The sequence below is a fragment of the Lycorma delicatula genome, chromosome 2, assembly GCF_047948215.1.
Source record: "Lycorma delicatula isolate Av1 chromosome 2, ASM4794821v1, whole genome shotgun sequence".
Lineage (NCBI taxonomy): Eukaryota > Metazoa > Arthropoda > Insecta > Hemiptera > Fulgoridae > Lycorma > Lycorma delicatula.
In genome coordinates this window covers 210,684,043-210,705,015 of record NC_134456.1, presented here as the reverse complement: position 1 = coordinate 210,705,015, position 20,973 = coordinate 210,684,043, and the positions used below count along the sequence as shown (strand labels likewise).

The following is a 20,973-nucleotide window of genomic DNA, read 5'->3' as shown; positions in this document are numbered from 1 at the left end:
TAATATGTTGAAGAATTATATTTACTTTGACTTTAGTTAAACTATCATTACTCTAATGGTCATGATCTGTCATTAATTGTTTGATTTGACAGTTTTGTTGGAACTGGAACATAAAGTTAAGAGCTTTATATTTACCCTTTAGATAAAACTGACCAATAAAGCCTGTCTTGATAATGCTTTATCTACATCATTTAGTAAATGCTGATTTATTAAATTCTATCTTGATTTATTAATTTCTATAATTGCCTGTTAATTTAAAAATTTGAAAAAAGAAATTGTATTTATTTAATGAAGACTGATGTACAACTTCTTCTATATTACCTTAATTTATTATATAAATCTAAAATCAATATTGTACTTTTTTGGTTAATTAATATATCTTACATTATATACTACAGAATAAACATGTTAACATGATTTTAAATTAATCACAGCCATAAGCAGTGATAAACTGATTATATTTTTATTGTAAATGGGTGAACGTTTGTACATGTGCATCCTTTTTTACATCTATTTTTTTGTTTATATTTATAACATTTTTTTTTAAAAGCAATAAAAAAATTATTGTTGTATAAATATAAATGTATACACTAGTAGAGATAATGAAACTGTGTACAATATTTTTATTTAATAGCAATAGCATGAAAATTACATAACTAAAACAAGATTGACATTTTCTCTGGGAGAATAAGTAAAAATAGATTGATTTGTTATAAAGTTATACATATTAACAATTTTGCAACCAGCATTAAAAATAAAATTAATAAATTATATTTTTCCGTCTGTGACCTCTGGTAGCACATTTCAACTTGAACGGCTTACAAAAATTACTCCTTACTACATTGTGTAATCTTTCTACATTTACTACAGACCGCAGACTACTACATCATTGATTTCATGAACTTGGTGCTATTTCCAGATCTGTAATCAGATATAAACCAAATTTTTTTCAGTAATATTTTCCTTTTCTTTCATAAATAACATTTTAATTGCCTCTTCAGGAGTTGACATTACTGTACTCATTCAGGAAACTTTTCTATTTTAGGATTTTGCAGAATTCTGTTTTCTCTGTTTAGTGAGATTGTACTTTTATTCAAGTTTTGCAGTGTAAGACAACAAAAAATATTAAGAAATAAATTTCAAGAAAATTTTTCTCTCTTTTTCTCTCTGTATGTGTGTGTGTGTGTGTGTGTGCACGCACACACACACACACACAGAGATTATTTTACAACCATGTATATGGTTGTAAAATAATTAATTTATTATAAAAATGCTCACTTATTAACTTATAATAATAACAACTTCATTACCTTTATGCTGACATAAGTTTCATTTTATGTAATTTTAGGGAACCTATTATAAGTGCAGTGACATGGTCAGGTAATCATGATTTAGCTGTTACTTGGATGAATAGAGTACAAAATAAAGCACATATCATAATCTGTCCAGTTGATTATCAGACATGTAATACAGTAAGTAAATTAAAAGAATACATTTTATTTAATTATTATGTATTCATTTTTATCTTGCTACATAGTTGGTAAGTAGTGTGTGACTGGTATATTTAATTACAGTATGTTGGTAAGTTCCTGTTATCCCAGAATGGCCTACAAACATTTCAAATGATTGGCTCAATCATGTGAGAGCCAGATCAATCATCTGAGACAACCTTCTATTATTATCCACTTATTTCCTGGACTAGTATACCAGTGGGTAAATTATCTCTGTTAATTTTCATGAAAACTTATTTCTTGCAAGAAATATTTTTTTAAAAATGTTTCTTATACGTAAGAAACATTTATCAAATTTCCAAAATTTAATTTTTCAAAACTGCTTGGGAAAATGTAAAGAAAAATGTGGTTTCAAGACTTGCTTAGAGATTTGACTAACCATTGTCTAGATTTGTCTAATTTAGGGAAATAGAAAAATAAATAACTATCAATATATTTTTGAATTAATTAATTAAATCTGTTCTAATATCAGATTGGTGCTTGGTGAATGATTATGTGAAATATTGACTGATGCAGAGAAATTTTAAAGCATAGAAAAATGTCAATGTAGTGAATTTTATAATGTACATGTTAGTTGAACTAGTAAAAGTGATTGTTATTGAACTCCTGAACTCCTCATACTCCTTTTGACCTACTGTCTTAAGCACATTCTGTTTAATATTAAAAGCAAATTATAAGGAACTGCACTACTGTACACCCATATTACTAATACAGATGATATAATAACAAGAATTAATGTGTTTTCTATTATGGCCTGCTATAACAAAAATAGAATTCATTTGAGTAAATAAATTACTAAGCAAAAAAAAATATTACATAAATAGTGTGTTAATATAATTTTTTATTTTAAATATGGAAATTACTTCTTAAAGTTTTATTTATTTATGCTATAGACCAGGGGTGGCCAACAAGTCGATCGCGATCGACCGGTCGATCACGAGGCCAATTTGGGTCGATTGTCGATCCCTCGCAATGTCTGGGGTGGAATTCCGTGTACCATGAACTCTGAAGGGATTGTAGAAGACAAAACTTTCTAGCAATAGTTTAATGCATTCTGGAAATTTGCCAAGGTCATAAATTCCTAGAATTCTGACAGCCTGACACTGTGATCTCCGCCCATCCAGCACAATACATTTTGACTTATGTGTTTCACTTGTCACCGCACGCAACGCGTGAACGCAGCAGATACTACTCGACTCATAAGAACACAGTCAGTTAGCTTGAATATTTGGTAGTGTCATACAGTAGCTTCTTTTGTTTTGTATTAAAAGTATTATTATTAATCAATATTATTTATCCTCGGTGACCACGTTGATTTTCAATTTTTCTTCTGTTTAAAATTTAAGTACCTTTTCTTTGTTTTAAATTAAATTGCTTTTCTTACCTATCTATTTACTTGATATGTGAGCATTCTCGGCAACAGATTTCTAAACTGCGGTCATTACACTGAGAGAAAAATAAGGGACAGTATTACAGTTATATTAAGAATAACATTAATTCTATTTAAATTAAGAAGTCAGTATTGTAAACCGTAATAAATATATTGTAACTTTAACATACTTCTTGTAAATTTGAATATATCTATATTAGATTTTAATATACTTGTATTGCTGTCCCTGATCGTAATATGCAGTATTATTATTATTTCTCTCAATGTAACGGAGATAATTGCCGCAGTTCATGAGTTTTTGAATTTTCTAGGAAAATATTTAATTCAATACTTATTCTTTAAATTGTCATATTTCTTTGCATTCTAGTATACCCATGGACACGAGTAGTAAACTGAAAAAATTGAAAACTTATCACTTCAATGAAGAATGGGAACTCAATTACTTTTTTACAATAGTGAATGATAAACGTTGTTGTTTAATATGCCTTACCTTAGCCATTGCTAAAACGGGTAATCTGGAGAGACATTTCTTAGCTTTACATAACAAGTATTAAACAGATTATCCACCAAATTCTGAACTGAGGAAACATAAAGTTAGGGATCTTAAAACTCAATTAACAAAACAACAAAGCGTTTTTAAAAAGCCAAGGTTGAAGTCACAAGCAGTAACTACTGCATCATTCAATGCATCTCTTGGCAAAAAAATGTAAGCCTTTTTCCGACGGTGAATTTGTAAAAAAATTTTTTTTTGAAATGTCAGATTCACTTTTTAACGATTTTAAGAAAGAGTAAAATTATTGCTACAATTCAAGATCTACAATTGTCTCAAAACACAGTAATGCGATGAATTGAAAGGATGAGTGGGAATGTAAAAGAACAGTTATATAATGATATTAATAGATATTCTTGTTTTTCGCTTCAGTGTGATGAATCGACAAGATATAAGTGATACAGCACAATTACTTGTTTTCGTTCATATGGTTTTTAAGGATTTTACATCTAAAGAAGAATTGTTGGGTATGATTTCTCTGAAGGAAAGGACTAGAGGTGTAGACATATTCAAAGCCTTTAAAAACTTGCTCAATGATTTGAAAGTACCACTTTTTAAATTAGTCTCAATAACAACGGATGGCGCAGCTGCAATGATAAGTTGCAGAAATGGATTTATAGCCCTATGTCAAAATGAAGATGAATTCCCAGCCTTTTTGAGCTATCACTGCATAATTTACCAGCAAGTGTTAGCTAGCAAGAGACTAGACACTAAAGAGGTAATGGACATAGCATTTAAAATTGTTAATTCAATTCGAGGAAGTTTCCTCAAACGGCGTCTCTTCCAACTGCAGCTCGATGAAGGCCAATCTGAATTATTACTACATACCGGTGTCAGATGGCTAAGCAGAGGTAAATTTCTGCAGCGATTTCGTGATTTATTGAAATTATAGATTTTCTTCACGAACATGATGAAAACAGTGAAAATTTAAATGATGAACTTGGCTTAGTGACTTAGCATTTCTTACCGATTTTACTTCAATATTAAGTCATTTAAATTTAGAATTACAAGATAAAAATAAAACAGTGATTGATATGATCAGCTGCATAGACGCATATAAAACAAAATTTATTTTATAGAAGATCTGCAACAAAATAATCTGAATCATTTTCCAAATATGGCAGATAACCTACAAAAACATAAAAATATTAATTATAAGATCGACAAATACGTCGCGGAAATCCAAAAAGTAATTGAAGATTATGAGGTAAGTTTCCAAGATTTTGAAAAAATTAAAGAAATTGTGGAATTTATATCTTTTCCTTTTTAAAAAGATTTAAGTGTGAAACGCATTAGCAAAAAAATTTCAGACATATTTCGTATGGATCAAAGGGCATTAGAAAATGAAATTATAATTTTACAAACTGACAATCTTACAAGCCAGAAAATTTGAAGAAGATTTTTGGAAATATGTCAACCGAGAAAAATATCCCAGTATTACCAAATGTAGCGAATATACCTCCTATTCTTGTATCGGATCTACATACCTATGCGAATTGGCATTTTCATACTTGAAGCTAACGAAGACTAAACAACGTTCTGTCTTGACTGATTTCCATACTGAAGACTCATTATTATTATCTTTGTCAGGATATACACCTAATTTTGATTCCTTGGTTAGAGACATGCAAACTCATTCTTCCCATTAATGTTAAAGCAACAAAGTAAATTCTAAATCTGTCTTTATCTGTAGCTACTTTGAATTAATAAATATTGTTAATAATTATCTATGTTCTTTTAATTCCCCTGGACGTGAGTTTTTCGGCTCTTTAAATAATTATTGTTGTTGTTTTTTACGTAGATAGATAAGCCGTATATCTATATTTCAGTACGAGATGTACTCAGCGAGCTATTGATAGATTAGCAAAAAGTAAGTCATATTATTCTTTCATTATAAATTTTCCTGGCCCAAAAAAACGCTAAAGTGAAATATTGAAATCAAATTATCAGCCATACTGTGCATTTTATAACAACTTTTTCATATTTACAAACAATTAGTACAACAACTTATACATTGCAGTTGATAAAAAAATTACATTGCATTTTAAGTTAGTAAAAATCTATCTTGAAAAAGTGTCAGAAAATCAAATTTTTTAAGTACCGCATGTACGGAATGTGCTATCAAAAGTTGGGTCTGGAAATTTATTTTCTTCATGAGCCTATATCTCGAAAACTTAGTAAGTGATTTAAAAATAATATATTTTACTTATCTACCTATACTTCGCTGGAGTGCACCTTATACTGAAATACGGTGTATAAACATAGTATGCATTTCACACCCCTTCTTCCCTCTTAGACTACACCTATGACAGCAAGTCGATCGCGACACACTCTTAAGATAAAAAGTCGATCTTATACACAGAAAAGATGGCCACCCCTGCTATAGACAGTCCCTGAAATACACTGAGAAAATTTTATAGTTGATTCTTCACGTAAAAATAAGTTTCTATAATTCTAAATAAATATTTCTAGGAATATTAGTCACATTGTGATTTTGCACTATAAATTAATATCGTAAGATTAGATTCTTTATAAAATTTGATATTATGGTTTATAAACAGTAATATTGCTATTAGCAGCATGAATTATGACTTCACATTACTTAACAGGCATAACAATTATATTGTCTAATGGGAACTGGACTATTAACATGGTTAATGTCATAAGTACTGTATATTTCTGCAGATAAGACGAGGTACAAATTTTCATCAAAGTTTTATATATATATATATAAAATTTTCAAGAAGAATTTGACAAAAGTTTAACTGCATAATTGATTTTAAAATAAAAATATGTAAAGAATTACTGAAATATTTTCTGCACATTTCATATTTAGAAACAATTAAAATACTATGAGTAGAAAGTTATTGTTAATATCTGTAATAAACAGCCATAATAATAAAGTTAACTACTCAATTAAAGGTATAATAGAAGTTCAAGTAAAAGTGCTAGCCAATACCCACGTAAGAATTCATTGTAAGTAAATATAGAAGTAATCTTTTTGCAATTTGGTTGTGGAAGGGTTGTTAAAATCAGGTACAACGTACCCCAAGTTTTAGAAGTGTTTAAGAGGAAATTTGATCCCTTCTCTCAAGAATTTGTTATAGTAACAGGTAGTTATAATGATATTGAAGATAATTTTTTTTTACTTATATATATCTAAAATTTTCAAGAAGAATTTGAATATATAAGATTAACTATATAATTGATTTTAAAATAATAATATGTTAAGAATTACTAATTAGTTTTTATATATTTCATGTTTAGAAAATAACATTTAATTAATGATCTAAAACATTTACCAAGTGAGCTTATCTACCAAATATTATAATGGATTTGCCTAATACTAAATATGACTTGCCCAGGTGAACCTCTATGAACAAAGAGATCTTCAGGATAGTAAATAATTAAGCATATTTAAATGTTTAAAAAATATAAAAATTGTGTATTATAGTAATTTAGGGAGAGTTAATATATCAAGTTGCAGCATTTAAATGATAGAAGTAAATCTGTTGAAAGTTTTTTAACATGTGCAATAATGTTAACAATATTATTTATACATCAAAATAATCATTAATATTAATAATCTTTAATATTCATCTACATTAATCGTTTATGTACTGAAGCCATTTCATTTCTTAAGTAGATCTTCAGAATTTGAGAATACAGATTAAATCTTTCATGTAATGAGAGATTAAGTAATGTAAGAATAAGTCAAGATGATAGTTTACAAAGTTCTCTTTTTACAAGAAAAACTAGAAATGCCTGAATTTATATTACAAGATATTAAGCGTATTAAACGTATAGATTCCCTTTTGGAGCCCATTATAACATTTCATTTCAAGAAGTTTTACATTAGTTTTTTATTGCAAATTTATAGAAGTGGTAGGATATCAATCTACATTAGAAATAGTATCAGTTTCAATGCAGTTAACAACTCTGTGAATCAATATTATACCAATAAAAATGTTGAGGCAGCTTTTGTCTCTGTGTCTAGCTAGAGGAAAAATTTTGGATTTTTTTTTTGGGTTAATCCAGATCTCCAGTAGATGATACGGAATCACTTTTAAACAATTTTTTCTTCTTAAGCAGTAACATTAATAAATTTGTAGGTGTAGAAGATAAAAAACGTAATAATCATAGCCATAGAACTAACTAAAGAATATATTATCTATATAACTGATTCATCAAGGTCAAAAAGTAGATGTAAACTGAGAAAAATGTTATGAAATTATATAATGTAAAAGTCAAAATTAGGAGTATAAAAATAGGCCAAAATTGTTAACCGAGATAAAATTTTTAGTGCTAATAATACTAATACAAAAGGATATATACTTTTCTCAATAACTAAATAATACAGTTTCATGACCAGTTTAAAAGGTGAAACAAGGTGTTTTCTACAAAACGGTTATAACAGGTTCATAACCTTACATATCAGCAGCCTCCATATCTATTTACAAAAAGAAAAGTCTCCTCCAAATTAGCAATTTACTAAAGGTCCTTTTTGAGCCATCATATTAGGTCCGTTTGGGTTTCTTAGTGACCTGTTAGTATCAAACCAACCTCTTATTTCAGATTTAACATTTTCACTTATATTCTGAGGACATCTCTCAACCACCATACTCTTCCATTTTTTAAGCTTATGTATGGTAATCTGTTACTTAATTTTATACATTTTTCTCATTTTCCAGATTGGTAATAATATACAGATCATTAGGTATGATTAAGTACATCATCATATGCTTCAAATACCAACTAAATAACAAATGTAGTATTGTTGATGACTAATATTTTCAGGGAGTTTGATGTACTAAACTCTATCAAGTAAATGAGTCAATATACTTGTATTTCTTCCCCTTCGTTAGCCAACAGGACTTAAGAACTGGTGATAGATAGTATAGTAAGTGATCTGACATGAATTATAAATTTCTCTCAAAAATAACATTGCCATTTTCAAGAATAACAAGAATTCTTGTCAGGATTGCAAAGGAAAGTAGGTAGTGAAGTGATTTCATTTTGGTTTTTTCACTAAGCCAAATGTAATAGTGTTGCTTATCAGTATTCCAAGTCTGCCATAATGCAAGTGACATTCCAACTTGTAAGTGACACCTTCACAGCTTTATTCACCACAGTGACTTGGTGTGTAATGAACATCATTATGCTCATAGAAACTCTGACTAGTGCCTCTTGTACCTCAGATGCAACCACACCTATACAAAAACTAGGGTAGGTAGTGAAAAACGCAATTTAATGATCACTTTCTGTTGTGATATGTATCGTATACATTGCTTCAATTCTGTAGAGGATTGTTTTTTATAATTTCATAATAATTTTATTTCTGACTTCTTTTGAAAACAGCTTTAATTTGCAATTTTATTTTATTCACGCAAACATTATTTCGCTAAATTTATTCAGTATAAGATATTGTATTTTGTGTTGTCTATACCATTAAAAATAGCTTCACAATATTTAAAAATCATCCACTTTTTCAAGAATTTTTCTGTGTAATTCTAGTAATTCTGTGTAATTTCATCTCTTAATGTCAATTTCATCTCTTAATGTCAATATTTCATCTCTTAAAAATTGAAAATATACATTTTTCTTAATTTTCTGTCATCTAATCAGTAAGTCATTTACAAAAGATTTTTACTTCAAAACTCAACTTTTTACTTCCAATGTTAATATCCATGTTTTATTTATAATTTTTACTACACTGTCAAAAAATATTTTTAAATTGCCAGTTAGATTTTATCTCGTTGCGGAATTCTTGTGCTTATGTCAAAATTTTTGAGACATTTCCTTTATTTTGAGATTACATTTTGGATTAGAATTTTGAAGAAGAGTGATAAAGTGTCACTCCACTAGTTAAAAAATGTTATGAACTATATTTTGGCTTAAAGTTGGGGATCAGGATAAGAACTGGACCCCTTTCATTTGCTATTTGACCTGTGTGAAACATCTGACAGACTGGAGTAGGAGTAATTGCCATACTGATGATGTGGTCTGAACTACAAGACCATTTGTCATACTTTTGTATTATTTCCATATTACAAAAATAAAAGGATTAAATAGTAAATCCAAACACGACAGTGCAGTACTTGAATTTATATCTGTTATAAGGCGAATGCCCTATGGTGAGGACTTAACCTGACCACACCTTCCAACTCGTCTAACTTTATAAGATGAATCAGATATGAATTAGCCACTGAAATTCAACATGAGGAGCAAGATGATCCTTCTTTTAAAGCAGAATCCTTTTCCTATAAACCTCAGCTGATAACTCTAGGTGAATTAGAATTAAGTGACCTTGATCAGAATCTGAACTTCTGGATCCACCATTAGGCGTTCTTCAGAGGATGAGATGAATTATTTGTAGTGTGTGTGAAAATGCCATGCCTGACCGGGATTCGAACCTGGGACCTCTGGATGAAAGGTCGAGACGTTACCACTGACACCACGGAGGCTGGCAAGGATCTGAACTTGTCAAAAATAAACCAAACTTTTCAGATTTTTGCTGAAAGGTTGAAATCCTCTATATACTGACACTAAAGTGTGTTTCTTTGTAATTGTCACAAAGAGTTTAAAAATGTATACTTTGAAAGAAGTAGCTGAATGTAGTATAACAATATTTGTGCTCATGAATGCATTTCATCTTTAACATAACTCTTAAGAATGGAGACTGTTTATTGATTCTTTGAAAACTAGTTTAAAGACTGTCCTTTTGCACAATGACTACAAATTTCCTTCTGTTTCAGCGTATGCAACTTACATGAACATTTTGTTGCAAAAAATTCAGTGCAATTACCATCATTGGACTAGTTACTGTATGTATTTGTCATTTGACTATAAGTTGCATTTAAAATTTATTGTGTTTTTAAGTGGTTTGAAGCTCAGCTATACTCACTTGTGTTGCTTTTTGTGCAAATGAGACGACAAGGAGAAAACAAAACATTATATCAGGCAGGAATGGCCAAAGTATGAAGCACTTACTCCTGGACAAAAAAATATTATACATCTCCTACCAGTTAACCTGGAAATGATTTGTCTACCTGCTTTCCATATAAAAATAGGTTTTTCAAAAACTGTGTTTTGAAAAAGTTTAAAAATGGTGAAACGGCACTAAAATCTAGGAAGAAATTCCCTTGGTCCCCAAATAAGAACATTGATTAGAGATGGACAGTTTAAAAAATTGTTAAGCCAAATTGAAAAGTCTGCATGAAGGTCATTTAAAAGTATTGTGCGAAAAGTATTTTTAGGAAATCATAAATCCCCTAATTGCAGGACATTGTAGATGAATTATTTGTCATAGAAATGTATGGGCTGTAATATTTCCCTAAAAATTCACTTCTTTTATTCACACCTGAATTTCTTTCTGAACAACCTCGGTGCCATCAGTGACAAGCATGAAGATCATGCTTGGAAAACAAATCTCAGTCGTGGAAAACAAGTACGAGCAGCAGTGGAGCGCAAGTATGCTCAAGATTACTGTTGAATGCTAAAGAGGGATATTCCCAATGGCAAAGATAAAAAGAAAACAACTATCACACTTTAGGTAAGTTGAATAGTGCCCTGATGCATTTAAATTCTTACATTTCTTTCAAAGTTTACAAAAGAAGGGTAAGTGATGAAGAAAATTTATTTACATATTTGAATTCAAATATGAACTTTACTAGTTTGAAAAATTCTATTATGATCTCATATTTTGTTCCTTATGCCAAAAAAACAAAAAAAAAACTTTAATTAGTTCCTTATTGTAATCTGTAGATATTTTATTCACATCTCTATTCTCAGTACCTTTAGATATTTCTATATGATTGAGGTAACCTTATTCTTAACTTTTATACCAGTTAGCTTCACATATTACCATATCAAAGTTCTTATTTATCCCATTTTTAATAACTTGAAAAGGTTATGAAAGTAGAGACCATAGGATATATTGTATTTAATTGTATTATTTACATTGATTTTATCATTTTATTTGGTGAGCTCCAATTAGAGGTAATTTAACCTAGAGGTAATTTAACAGGCAGTCATAAAAATTCATGTCCACCCAAAAACCACTGTATGAAAACTACATTAACATTTGCAGATCTTATAATCCATCAAAGCAGAAATAACACTTTCATTCTGGTGCACAAAGAATCACTTTGCCTGCAGAATTATATGACTAATTACTTATAAAACAAAATAAAAATTGCTAAGTAGCTAAATATTAATTTTATTTTTGTTTGAAATAAAATCTCCTTGGCCATGGTCAGAATTGAAGTGATAATACTAATGAAATTAAAGTTAGATAAATAATTTTGTCAACTTAAAAGAGTATGATTAGTATCTGTTTGTGCATTCACAAGATTATATTTACTAATACAGTATTTTGTCCAAAATTTGTATTTGTCATTGTTATTACTTTCTAAATTTTCCAACTTATTATATTTATAAGTAACTGTATGTTTGTCATTAAATAAGATGCTCCATTACATTTGATTATTTACTATTAACTTTTTAATAATTAATTACTTTGAAAACCTCTTATTGAAGTGTGTAGTGGTTTTCTGTAAATCACTGTCCTGCGCTTGATTTTATAAATGCCACATAGATCTAATTTGTTGTTACTATGCTTGCAGTGTATCATGTTTTATAGGTTTATGTAGTTTATAGGAAATATTTTCTCTATAAAGATATTTGGTGATTTTTTAAGCAGTTATCTTAATATTTAAATTTATTTATTTATTTTTTATGATTATTGAAATTATTTCTAGAGTTCACATTATGAAGTGTAATTTTTCAAATATTTCTTCTTTACATTCTATTTATATAATCATAACTAAACTATTTTTATATTCATTTACATTTTTAGTAATTTCTAATATATTCTGTTTCTTTTCTAAATAATATATTTTTGACTGTTATTTCTATTGTATGAGAAAGTTCTGTGAATTATGTTTTTATAGGTGTTTGTTTTGAATGTCTAAGGATGATTTGTATTGTTAGATATTGTACTTATTAATATTAGATTTTCTATACAGATAATTTAAATTAAAAGTTAATTTGCAAAATTTAGTTTTGTTTTTAACTACAATGCCTATATTTAGTGTTAGTGTCTTTGATGTGCACCCAATCTGCCCAAGGTAGAGTTTAGTGCTGTCACTGAAGTTCAGTTTGTATTCTCTTGCATTACTGTGTTTGTCAGTGTGTGTTTAATAAGTGTTTTGGATGATCTTATTTATTTTGTTTGTTATTTTGAAAGTGACACAGTAACCCATATTTCCTGAAAATGTTGGCAGTTCTGTATGACTACAAAATGTTGACATTATAATGTCTTGATCTAATGGTTGTTTTAGTAGCAATGTTGTATTTGGCATAATAAATGAAATGTCAGTATTCAGATTAGAAATTTAATTATTCCTTGTTTTTATTTCATTTAACTGATCTGTATGTAGCAAGATGTGGATAAAATTCCACATTCAGCATTAACAACTAATGTAAAGGTGTTATTAATGCAAAATGATGCTTTATTAAAATAAATATTGATTCATCGTTTTAAAAATGCATTTATAACAAATACTCTGGGTAATCAATGTTAATTCATTAACATTATTTTTATTATCTTTTTTTTTTTACAGTTTGGTAAATAAATAGTAACATGGGAAAATAATGATGAATTGAAAGAAATTCTAGAGGAAATAACGTTAATATTAACAAAGGAGTTCACCATTCCTGTAGCAGATGGGTTTGAAGCAGTTGTCAAACTGTTGCTGCCACCAAACATTGATACATCTGGACAAACAGAATATTCGATGTTAATACAGGTGTACGTGATTTCTTTTTTCAAAATAATTATATTCTTGAGTGAATAATATACATCTGTAAATTCACTTTAGTTCTAGAATTTATCCGGTGTTTTCAATCTGAAGATATTTATTTAATTAAACAATAAATGGTGAATAATTTTAGGCAAATTAAACTAGATGATAGTTACATTCCCACATTTTATTTAGTTGGTGAAAAATGTTAAGAGTTTTTTCTTTTTATTAATAATGTTCAAATATAAGGTTCATGTGTGTTTATATAAAGTAAAAGCTGGCAGAGTATTGCATTACTTTCTCAACTATTAATAATAAAATTTAAGATTTAAAAAAAATAGAAAAAATATATATATATTTTTTTTTAGAGGTGGGTGGGAAATAAATTTCAGGAAAATTAAAAAAAAAAAATTCATATATATGTTAAGCTTAACAAATTTGCTTAAATAAATAAAGATTTCTCAAAATCTAAACCCCTAAATAAAGGTTAAAAGTAAGAAAAAGAAGATTTTCAAAAACTTTTCTGCACTTTAGGTCTGGGGGGGGTCTATAAGTTCAAAACGAAAAAATTGTAGACTTCTTGATGGTTCTATGTATGAAATATAAAATTTCAAAAAACTGTGGAAAAATATTTTAATCAAAGGAAAACAGAGAAAAAGAACAAAAAAACATATATTTCAATTTTAAGAGGTGGGGGTTAATTTTTTGAAAAAAGTATTCATATTGAAGATAACAAATTTGCTTTAATAAAGTTTTCTCTAAAAAGCCTCTGAAGAAAATTGAAACTGTTGTTCATGATATCCCTCTACCTCTGTAATGTATTTTGAAAAAAATTAATATGATTAATAATTATATATAGAAATATTGTATATGGAAATATATAGTACTTAATAATATGCAGAAATATTTGAGCCAAATTTAAAGAAAATCAGTTTGGTCAATCCTGAGACATAAGGCCAAAAGCAGTGCAACATACATATGTGTCCAGATACGTACATACATACACACTAATACATATATATTGTTAGTCTCATGATTAGTGGACCCTAAAACAAAAAAAATTAAAAAAACCTGATATCCCATTCTGGCGTGATCATACTTTCCCTTTTAATATAGTTATTCTAGCTGTATTCCTGAGAAAGTTATTTATATATACATATATTTTTCTAAAATCGATCCTTTCGGGAATCATTATAAAAGTAGTAAATTGGATTCTCTAATGTTTCTGATCATCTTATACACACTCCTTATCCGATATTCATACAAATTTAGAAGTACTGGAAATTACAAAATACAATATTAATACAAATAATAGGGCTTTTGACATTTTAGAAAGATTTTATTTATATTTATAAGTATAAAAGTAAATTTAATTTGATCAACCTACATACAGAATATGAGGATAACACAATCATAAAAGCTGCTGTAGATAGCAGCACTTCTTTAGACGTTGATAATTTATAATATTTCAACTCTGTAAGTCACATAACTTTGGTTAGCTAGTCTACATGGATTTCTATTTAATTTTTATTATTAATTTTAATTCTGATTTAATTTAATTTTTTTATTAATGACTTCATACTTTGTATGTATGAAATTTTTAATTTTAATTTACAATTTAAAATTTTGAATATAAAAAAATTAGTTTTATTTCTGTTTTGTTTAATTGGAAAAGGATTTTTTAACAATTTTAAATCTGAATTTTTATTTTAATGTGTAATTTGCAATGAAAGATTTGAAAAATTATAGAGCAACTGATGATGTGAGGTACTTGTGAAAGCCCTCTTGCCTGGATTATAGAATAAAGTAGGTGTAATCCTATTTTATTAATTCTGTGCTTGGGTTGATCGGATTAGTATGTGATATATATAGTGTGTAGAATATACAGTAATAATTTAGGGTGGCTACAAAAAAGTAGCCCGCCAACTGTCTACAGTGACTTATGTAAGATCAGTATTAAGAACTAACATACCTGTACTTTCAGAGTAAATGTAATATTACCTATAAATAAAAGTCACATATCTGATCATGGTGGCCATAAGCCTCTACTCACTGTTTGCTCAGCAGTAAACAGTTCATGAACTGAGAGGGTGACCTCTCAGACAAGTGACAGATCACCCCATCCTGCTGGAAAAAGCAGTACACACATTCTTCTAATATCAGCTGTTGAGCAAAGTCATCCAAAAGAGTCAGATAGATATCTGTGTTGACTGTGGTGTTGAAAAAAATTGGCCCAATCAAACATGGCAAGCACAACACACCACACACCTTCCTTCTGGTCATGTAAGGAAGGATACCTTGTATATTTGGTCCAGATTTTCTGATAAATGAAACCATTCCTCATCTGACATAATAAACACATAAATCGACCATCTGTAACCCTATTCAACAACCAGTGACAAAAAGTCATTTTCACGGTTCTGCTTCCTTCAACCTTCAATTGTTGCACTACTGTGATGTGGTGTAGTTTTAACTTCAAACTGTTTAGAACATGTTTGCAGGTTGTTCTACTCATTCTGACATGTTCTACTCTAGTTTTCTGGTAGACTTCTGAGGACTAAGAAGCATCTCTTCTGAAACACGTGTCTACTTTTTCTTGGCCTACCCTTATAACAGTATCTCTGTATATATAATAAACCAAAAACATGACGGTTGTGCACACCATTTACAAGATTATCAATACAAACCCCCATAAATGTGGTATGAGTGTATAGGGAATTAACCCCCCCTACAGGTAGAGACTTAAAGAGATTTAAGATGTAAAAGAAAGGGAAAAAATGTTGAAAGTGCAAAAAATTTAGTTAAAATTCAAATTTCTTTCACTGGCCTATTGATGTGTTATTTTATATATATATATATATATATATATTATACCCTTTGCGAAAATTTCATAACATGAAAAACACACGTGTACATTGACTGAAATATGAATATGCCTGATGACATGGCGCATCAATGTCAGTTGGTGACGTAATATATTTATAAATACAGTATACGGTATTTGTTTTATATATATATATATATATACACACACACACACACACCCCAGTTACCTCTCTTAACTGTGGTAATTGGGGGTGTTGCTGGCTCGGATAATGGAATCCGTGGGACCTTAAGTTTTGTTCTTGAATTCGGGCAACAAAGCATATTAATATTAATTTGATCGCAGAATAAGCCAAGAATTAAAAATGATTACAACAATATTATTATTTATTATTTTATTTTACTGTATTTATTATAATAAAATAAATAGTCACCAATCACTCTCGTATTGACCGCATAAAGTTAGTTTGATTTTTTTATAAAAACGTCAGTCACTTTTTTTTGTCAACTGAGTAACATGATCCTCAGCAGCATGATCACACCAGTTTTGTACTACAGTTAAGTCAAGGAATTCATTATTCTAAATATTTGAGCACTTTGTGAGAAATACAGTCCCTTCATTGTGGCTAATTTTTCATATTCATCAATCGGTTTGTCTTTATCACAGGCGATTTCATTAACCTCTTCTGTAACAACTTTTTGTTGTTACACTTATTACTAGTCTTGCACTTGATTTTCCTTTATATTTCTGAGTATATTTTCTAATAAAGCACAAAACTCCTCATTCAGTGGCATAGTACACAAAACGTTTTGATTGTTAACCTGTTGAATTTCTAGCCGTATTTTTGTAAATGATTTATTGATTGTTTTTTGATAGAAATCCACGATTCTGACAATATGTAAATTGCATCTTTTTTAGTCAGTGCCTCTAATGCAGGTGTAACTTAAAGCTGTGATGCTAGAATATAACATCTTATGTTTATGTTTTTTTTGTCAACAGTCATAATTGTTGGATGAACAGGCAGTAAATCTAATTCTAAATCTTTAATGCCCTAGGTTTAGCAGCCTTGCCAGTCACAAGAATAGGTACTTTACCTTCACCACTTGTACTATTGCAGACAAAAACAGTTATTTGCTCTTTACTAATTTTAAAGCCGGAAGTTGTTTTCAGTGGCAGCATTCTAAAATTTAATCTTGTCTCATTTGCATTATTTACTTTTTCTGGCTGCAGATTTTCTGACTGAACAAAAGTAGAAAATTTTTTGATAAAATTAGCATTGTCAGTATTGGCAGATAATTTTTCTCCTCATATAATTGTCTTATGTCGTGGCGATTTCTAGCCAGCTTTTACTGGCAGAAAATATATCTGGACCATTCAATTTTTGTTAAATTGAATTGCCTTTTCTTGCAAAATAAGATACTGGTACCCCAATGGGTCTGTGTTACTTGAACCACAAGGAAATGGCATCATCTAAACCATCCTGGACAAGCTTCTTCAGCGTATATCATATATTTAAAAACTTTTAGGAATTTTGAACAGTATTCATTAATTTATTTTTTGTTCCATTTCCAATCACTGACAGTTGTTTCTTTAAAAACTCAAAAGCAATTTTTTTTTAATTGATTCTGCGGCATTTAATCTTTTAATTGGTTCTAATTTCTTTCCATTGACACTACCACCTGTTTACTTTTTTTTATTAGTAATATCATTGCTACAACTAACCATTATAACAATAACCCCAAAACAGTACATACAAGTAAACAACACAACACACTACAGCTACTACACTGTATTACAGTACAGCAGATACACAATCACAAAATATAGACCAATCTTTACGCATACAATCGATAACAGAAACTAAAGAGAATTTATTGTTTTGCTTTACTGCCACGTGCTGTAAAAATGTAATACTAGTTACTGTGCAATAATAATTACGTATATATAATCATCAGTAATAGGCTATAATAAAATACATACATGGAGTAAATGGCATCTAGGTTAATTTTTATTTTAGTTCTACTCTACTTCAGACTTTTTGTACTTGTGGCTAATTGTGGATTTAATGAATAATTTTTAGTACAGTGAAAAGATGCCATGCCTGAGAGATTTGAACCTGCAATCACTGGACGTAAGGCTGAGATGCTACTCAACCACAGTGGCTGGTCATCTAGGTTAAGGGAGGCCCTACTGGATAATATGTTTCTATATAAAAATTGAAAATCTTTGTTATCTAGTTTAAAATACTCTCAAATAAAGGGAATGTTAAATTTTTTTTTAAATCATTGCGTTTTATAGAAATAAGTATCTATTTTGTACTGATACTGCATTTGTCCAATTGATGTTACAAGTCTTCAGTAGACAGATCCCTGATGGTTTAATTTGAAAAACCAAAACGAACATTTATTTTGATTATTTACTTTATGAACCACATTTATGTTATCCACAAGCAAACAAAATGCGATTCTTCAGAATTGCAACTTAATTGTTTTTCAGGGGGAAAAGTAAGAACGTTTCCATTATGTTTTATGACAGGAATTTTTCTGGATTAATTCGTACTACAAGACATTGCAGATAAAATCAGCAATATGTTGTCAAAATTTCCAAATTTGAATCTGTAATTTAAAAATAAATCAAATTGCAAGTAGAACAAGGATTGTCATTTGTATTTTGCTTCTTGACAAACTGCACCCTGTTATTCAAATATGTACTGTCTATGAATGAATTGAGATGTGAATAATTAGGTTACTTTTTCTAAATACCCAGACTTGGGCAAGAGTAATTACATAACATATTTAAGAATTTTCTTAGAAGATAATATTTTGAAGATTAAGTGATGGATTAACTCAAACGTTTGTAATTCTTCCTCCCTTTTATGAGGAAGAGTTATAGAAGTTCCCAGCAGTGGAAAAGTGGTTTAAGATATTTTTAAAAAATTAAGAAATTTTTTTCTTCACGTTATATTAGTTTTCTGGACATGTATCATATTAGTGCAATTAAATTATTTTTTCATTTTATTTTTATTGGTGAACTAATTTTTGTTATTATCTTCAGGTATGGAGGACCAGACACAAATTTTGTACGTGAAAGGCTCACAATAGATTATGCTGTAAACCACAGCATAATTATGGGTTATATAGATGCCAGAAATTCTGGTATGCGAGGAGATAAGATTCGTTTTGCAGGTTATAGAAATTTAGGAACTGTTGAAGTTGAGGATACAATTTATGTTACTAAGTATGTATTAAGAATTAAGAAGTTCATTTTAAAATATTTACATTTATTGTGTTAATGTTAAAATTAATTATTGTGTTTTTCTCATTATTTCTATTCAGCAATTTTGCAAAGATATCCAAGCAAATGGAGATGTTGATTCTTCTTAATAAACATTTTTTCTTTCACAAATAATGTAAAAAAAAAAAAAAAAAAAACTGTAGAAGTGCGTGTTAAATATTGTATCTCGATCAATTTTGAATTAAATAGATTATTATGCTGTTCCGCAAAGGTGCATAATACCTTCTAGTTATCAGTTTACATTAATTCAAAAAATAAAGTTTATGACATGAGCATTGTAAAACATAGTGGTTTTCACTTTTCCTACTGATGAAATTTTTTATACCTTCTTTACAGTTAGAAATTAATAAAAAACTTTTGGTGCAATTATTGTAGAACCATGGATATTTTGACCAATCATCTAAAAAGAAATATAGTTCTTTAAGACTTCTAAACTTATAGTTTTTACTCAATGCAGTAATGAATGATTGTTGCCGAATGGCTTCGACGGCACATGGCATTTACCTTATGGTAGACCTGAAAAGGGTCATTTTTTTTTTTATTGGCTTCGACAGCTCGTTGTAATTAATAACCTTATGGTAGCCCTGAGAAGGGCTGTTGTCGTCAAATGGCTTCGACGTAATTTTAATTCATAACCTTGTGGTGGACCTGAAAAGGACTGTGTTTTGCGTTAGCTCTGAGAAGAGCTGTTGGGTCCGGAAGCTGGTCTCCGACAAAGTTGGGGAGTTGTGACTTGTCCATTGAAGTTAGACCAGGCTTCCCCTCAGCAGCAGTTGGGTCCCCACTACAGCGTGGTAGTGGAGGCCCCAGAGCCCCGCAGTGTCAGGTCAGCATCAGTTGTTCTTTGCTGGTGTGGCCAAGGCGGTTCTCCCTGAGCAATCCCACGCTGGACCAGCTCCTGTTGCTGAGTGTGCTAGCCAGGACGATACAAGCTGAGCGAGCTGGAGCGGGAAGGTAACCTCTGGTCTCCTTGAGTGTGTCCAGAGGTCTGTGAGTTGTCTAGTTTCATCTATTTTCAGGCTGTCTGGTTGTGTGTGTACCCTCCAGCAGTGTCGGGCTTTTTTGGATCTGCTGTTATCACAGTTAGCACTGATTTTAAGACTCGTCATTTCCACTTTTTACAGTGGTATCAAGGTGCTGATTTGTCGACATGTACCCACCTCATCGTGGCAACGACTCCTGGTCATACTCCCTGTAACGAGCAAAGCAATACTCCCTAGTCCTGCTTGCATCTTTTCAGAATGAGGACTGTAATCCTCATTAATCTATATATGATAATATATGGTTTTTGAATCGATCCTGTAGCAGCCAAGAGGTACAAAGAGTGACAGGGGATTACAGAAGGTCCCTAGCTGCCCATAGCTGACTGCGGGTAGTAGTCACACCCAACTTTTCAAGTAGGAGGAAGACAGCGACTGTCTTGTTGATGTCAGGACAGGCTAGGGAATCTCCGACCATTTCTCAGAATTCATAGAGGTCAGGAAGTCCAGGCGAAAGAGAAAGCCGGAGCCCGTACCTACGACCTTGTCGGAGGATGAGGCTTCGGAAATGGATACTGGTTCAGAGACCAGCTCCTGCTCCAGCAAAGCCCAGGCGCTATG

At 30.1% G+C, this 20,973-nt stretch overlaps 1 protein-coding gene across 3 annotated transcripts in view; it reads left to right on the top strand.

The window, feature by feature from the left end:
- LOC142320359 (venom dipeptidyl peptidase 4-like) overlaps positions 1 to 19,626 on the top strand; it is a 32,833-nt gene extending 13,207 nt beyond the window's left edge. For 2 of the 3 annotated variants that reach the window (XM_075358066.1, XM_075358065.1), the window contains exon 4: positions 1,349 to 1,986. In XM_075358066.1, the coding sequence (XP_075214181.1) occupies positions 1,349 to 1,544 (196 nt within the window). In that variant the 3' untranslated portion in view covers positions 1,545 to 1,986. Of the gene's footprint in view, positions 1 to 1,348; positions 1,987 to 13,074; positions 13,263 to 19,132 lie in introns of those variants that run through there. The other variant, XM_075358067.1, reaches the window with a different exon arrangement.
- Positions 19,627 to 20,973: the final 1,347 nt, after the last annotated feature.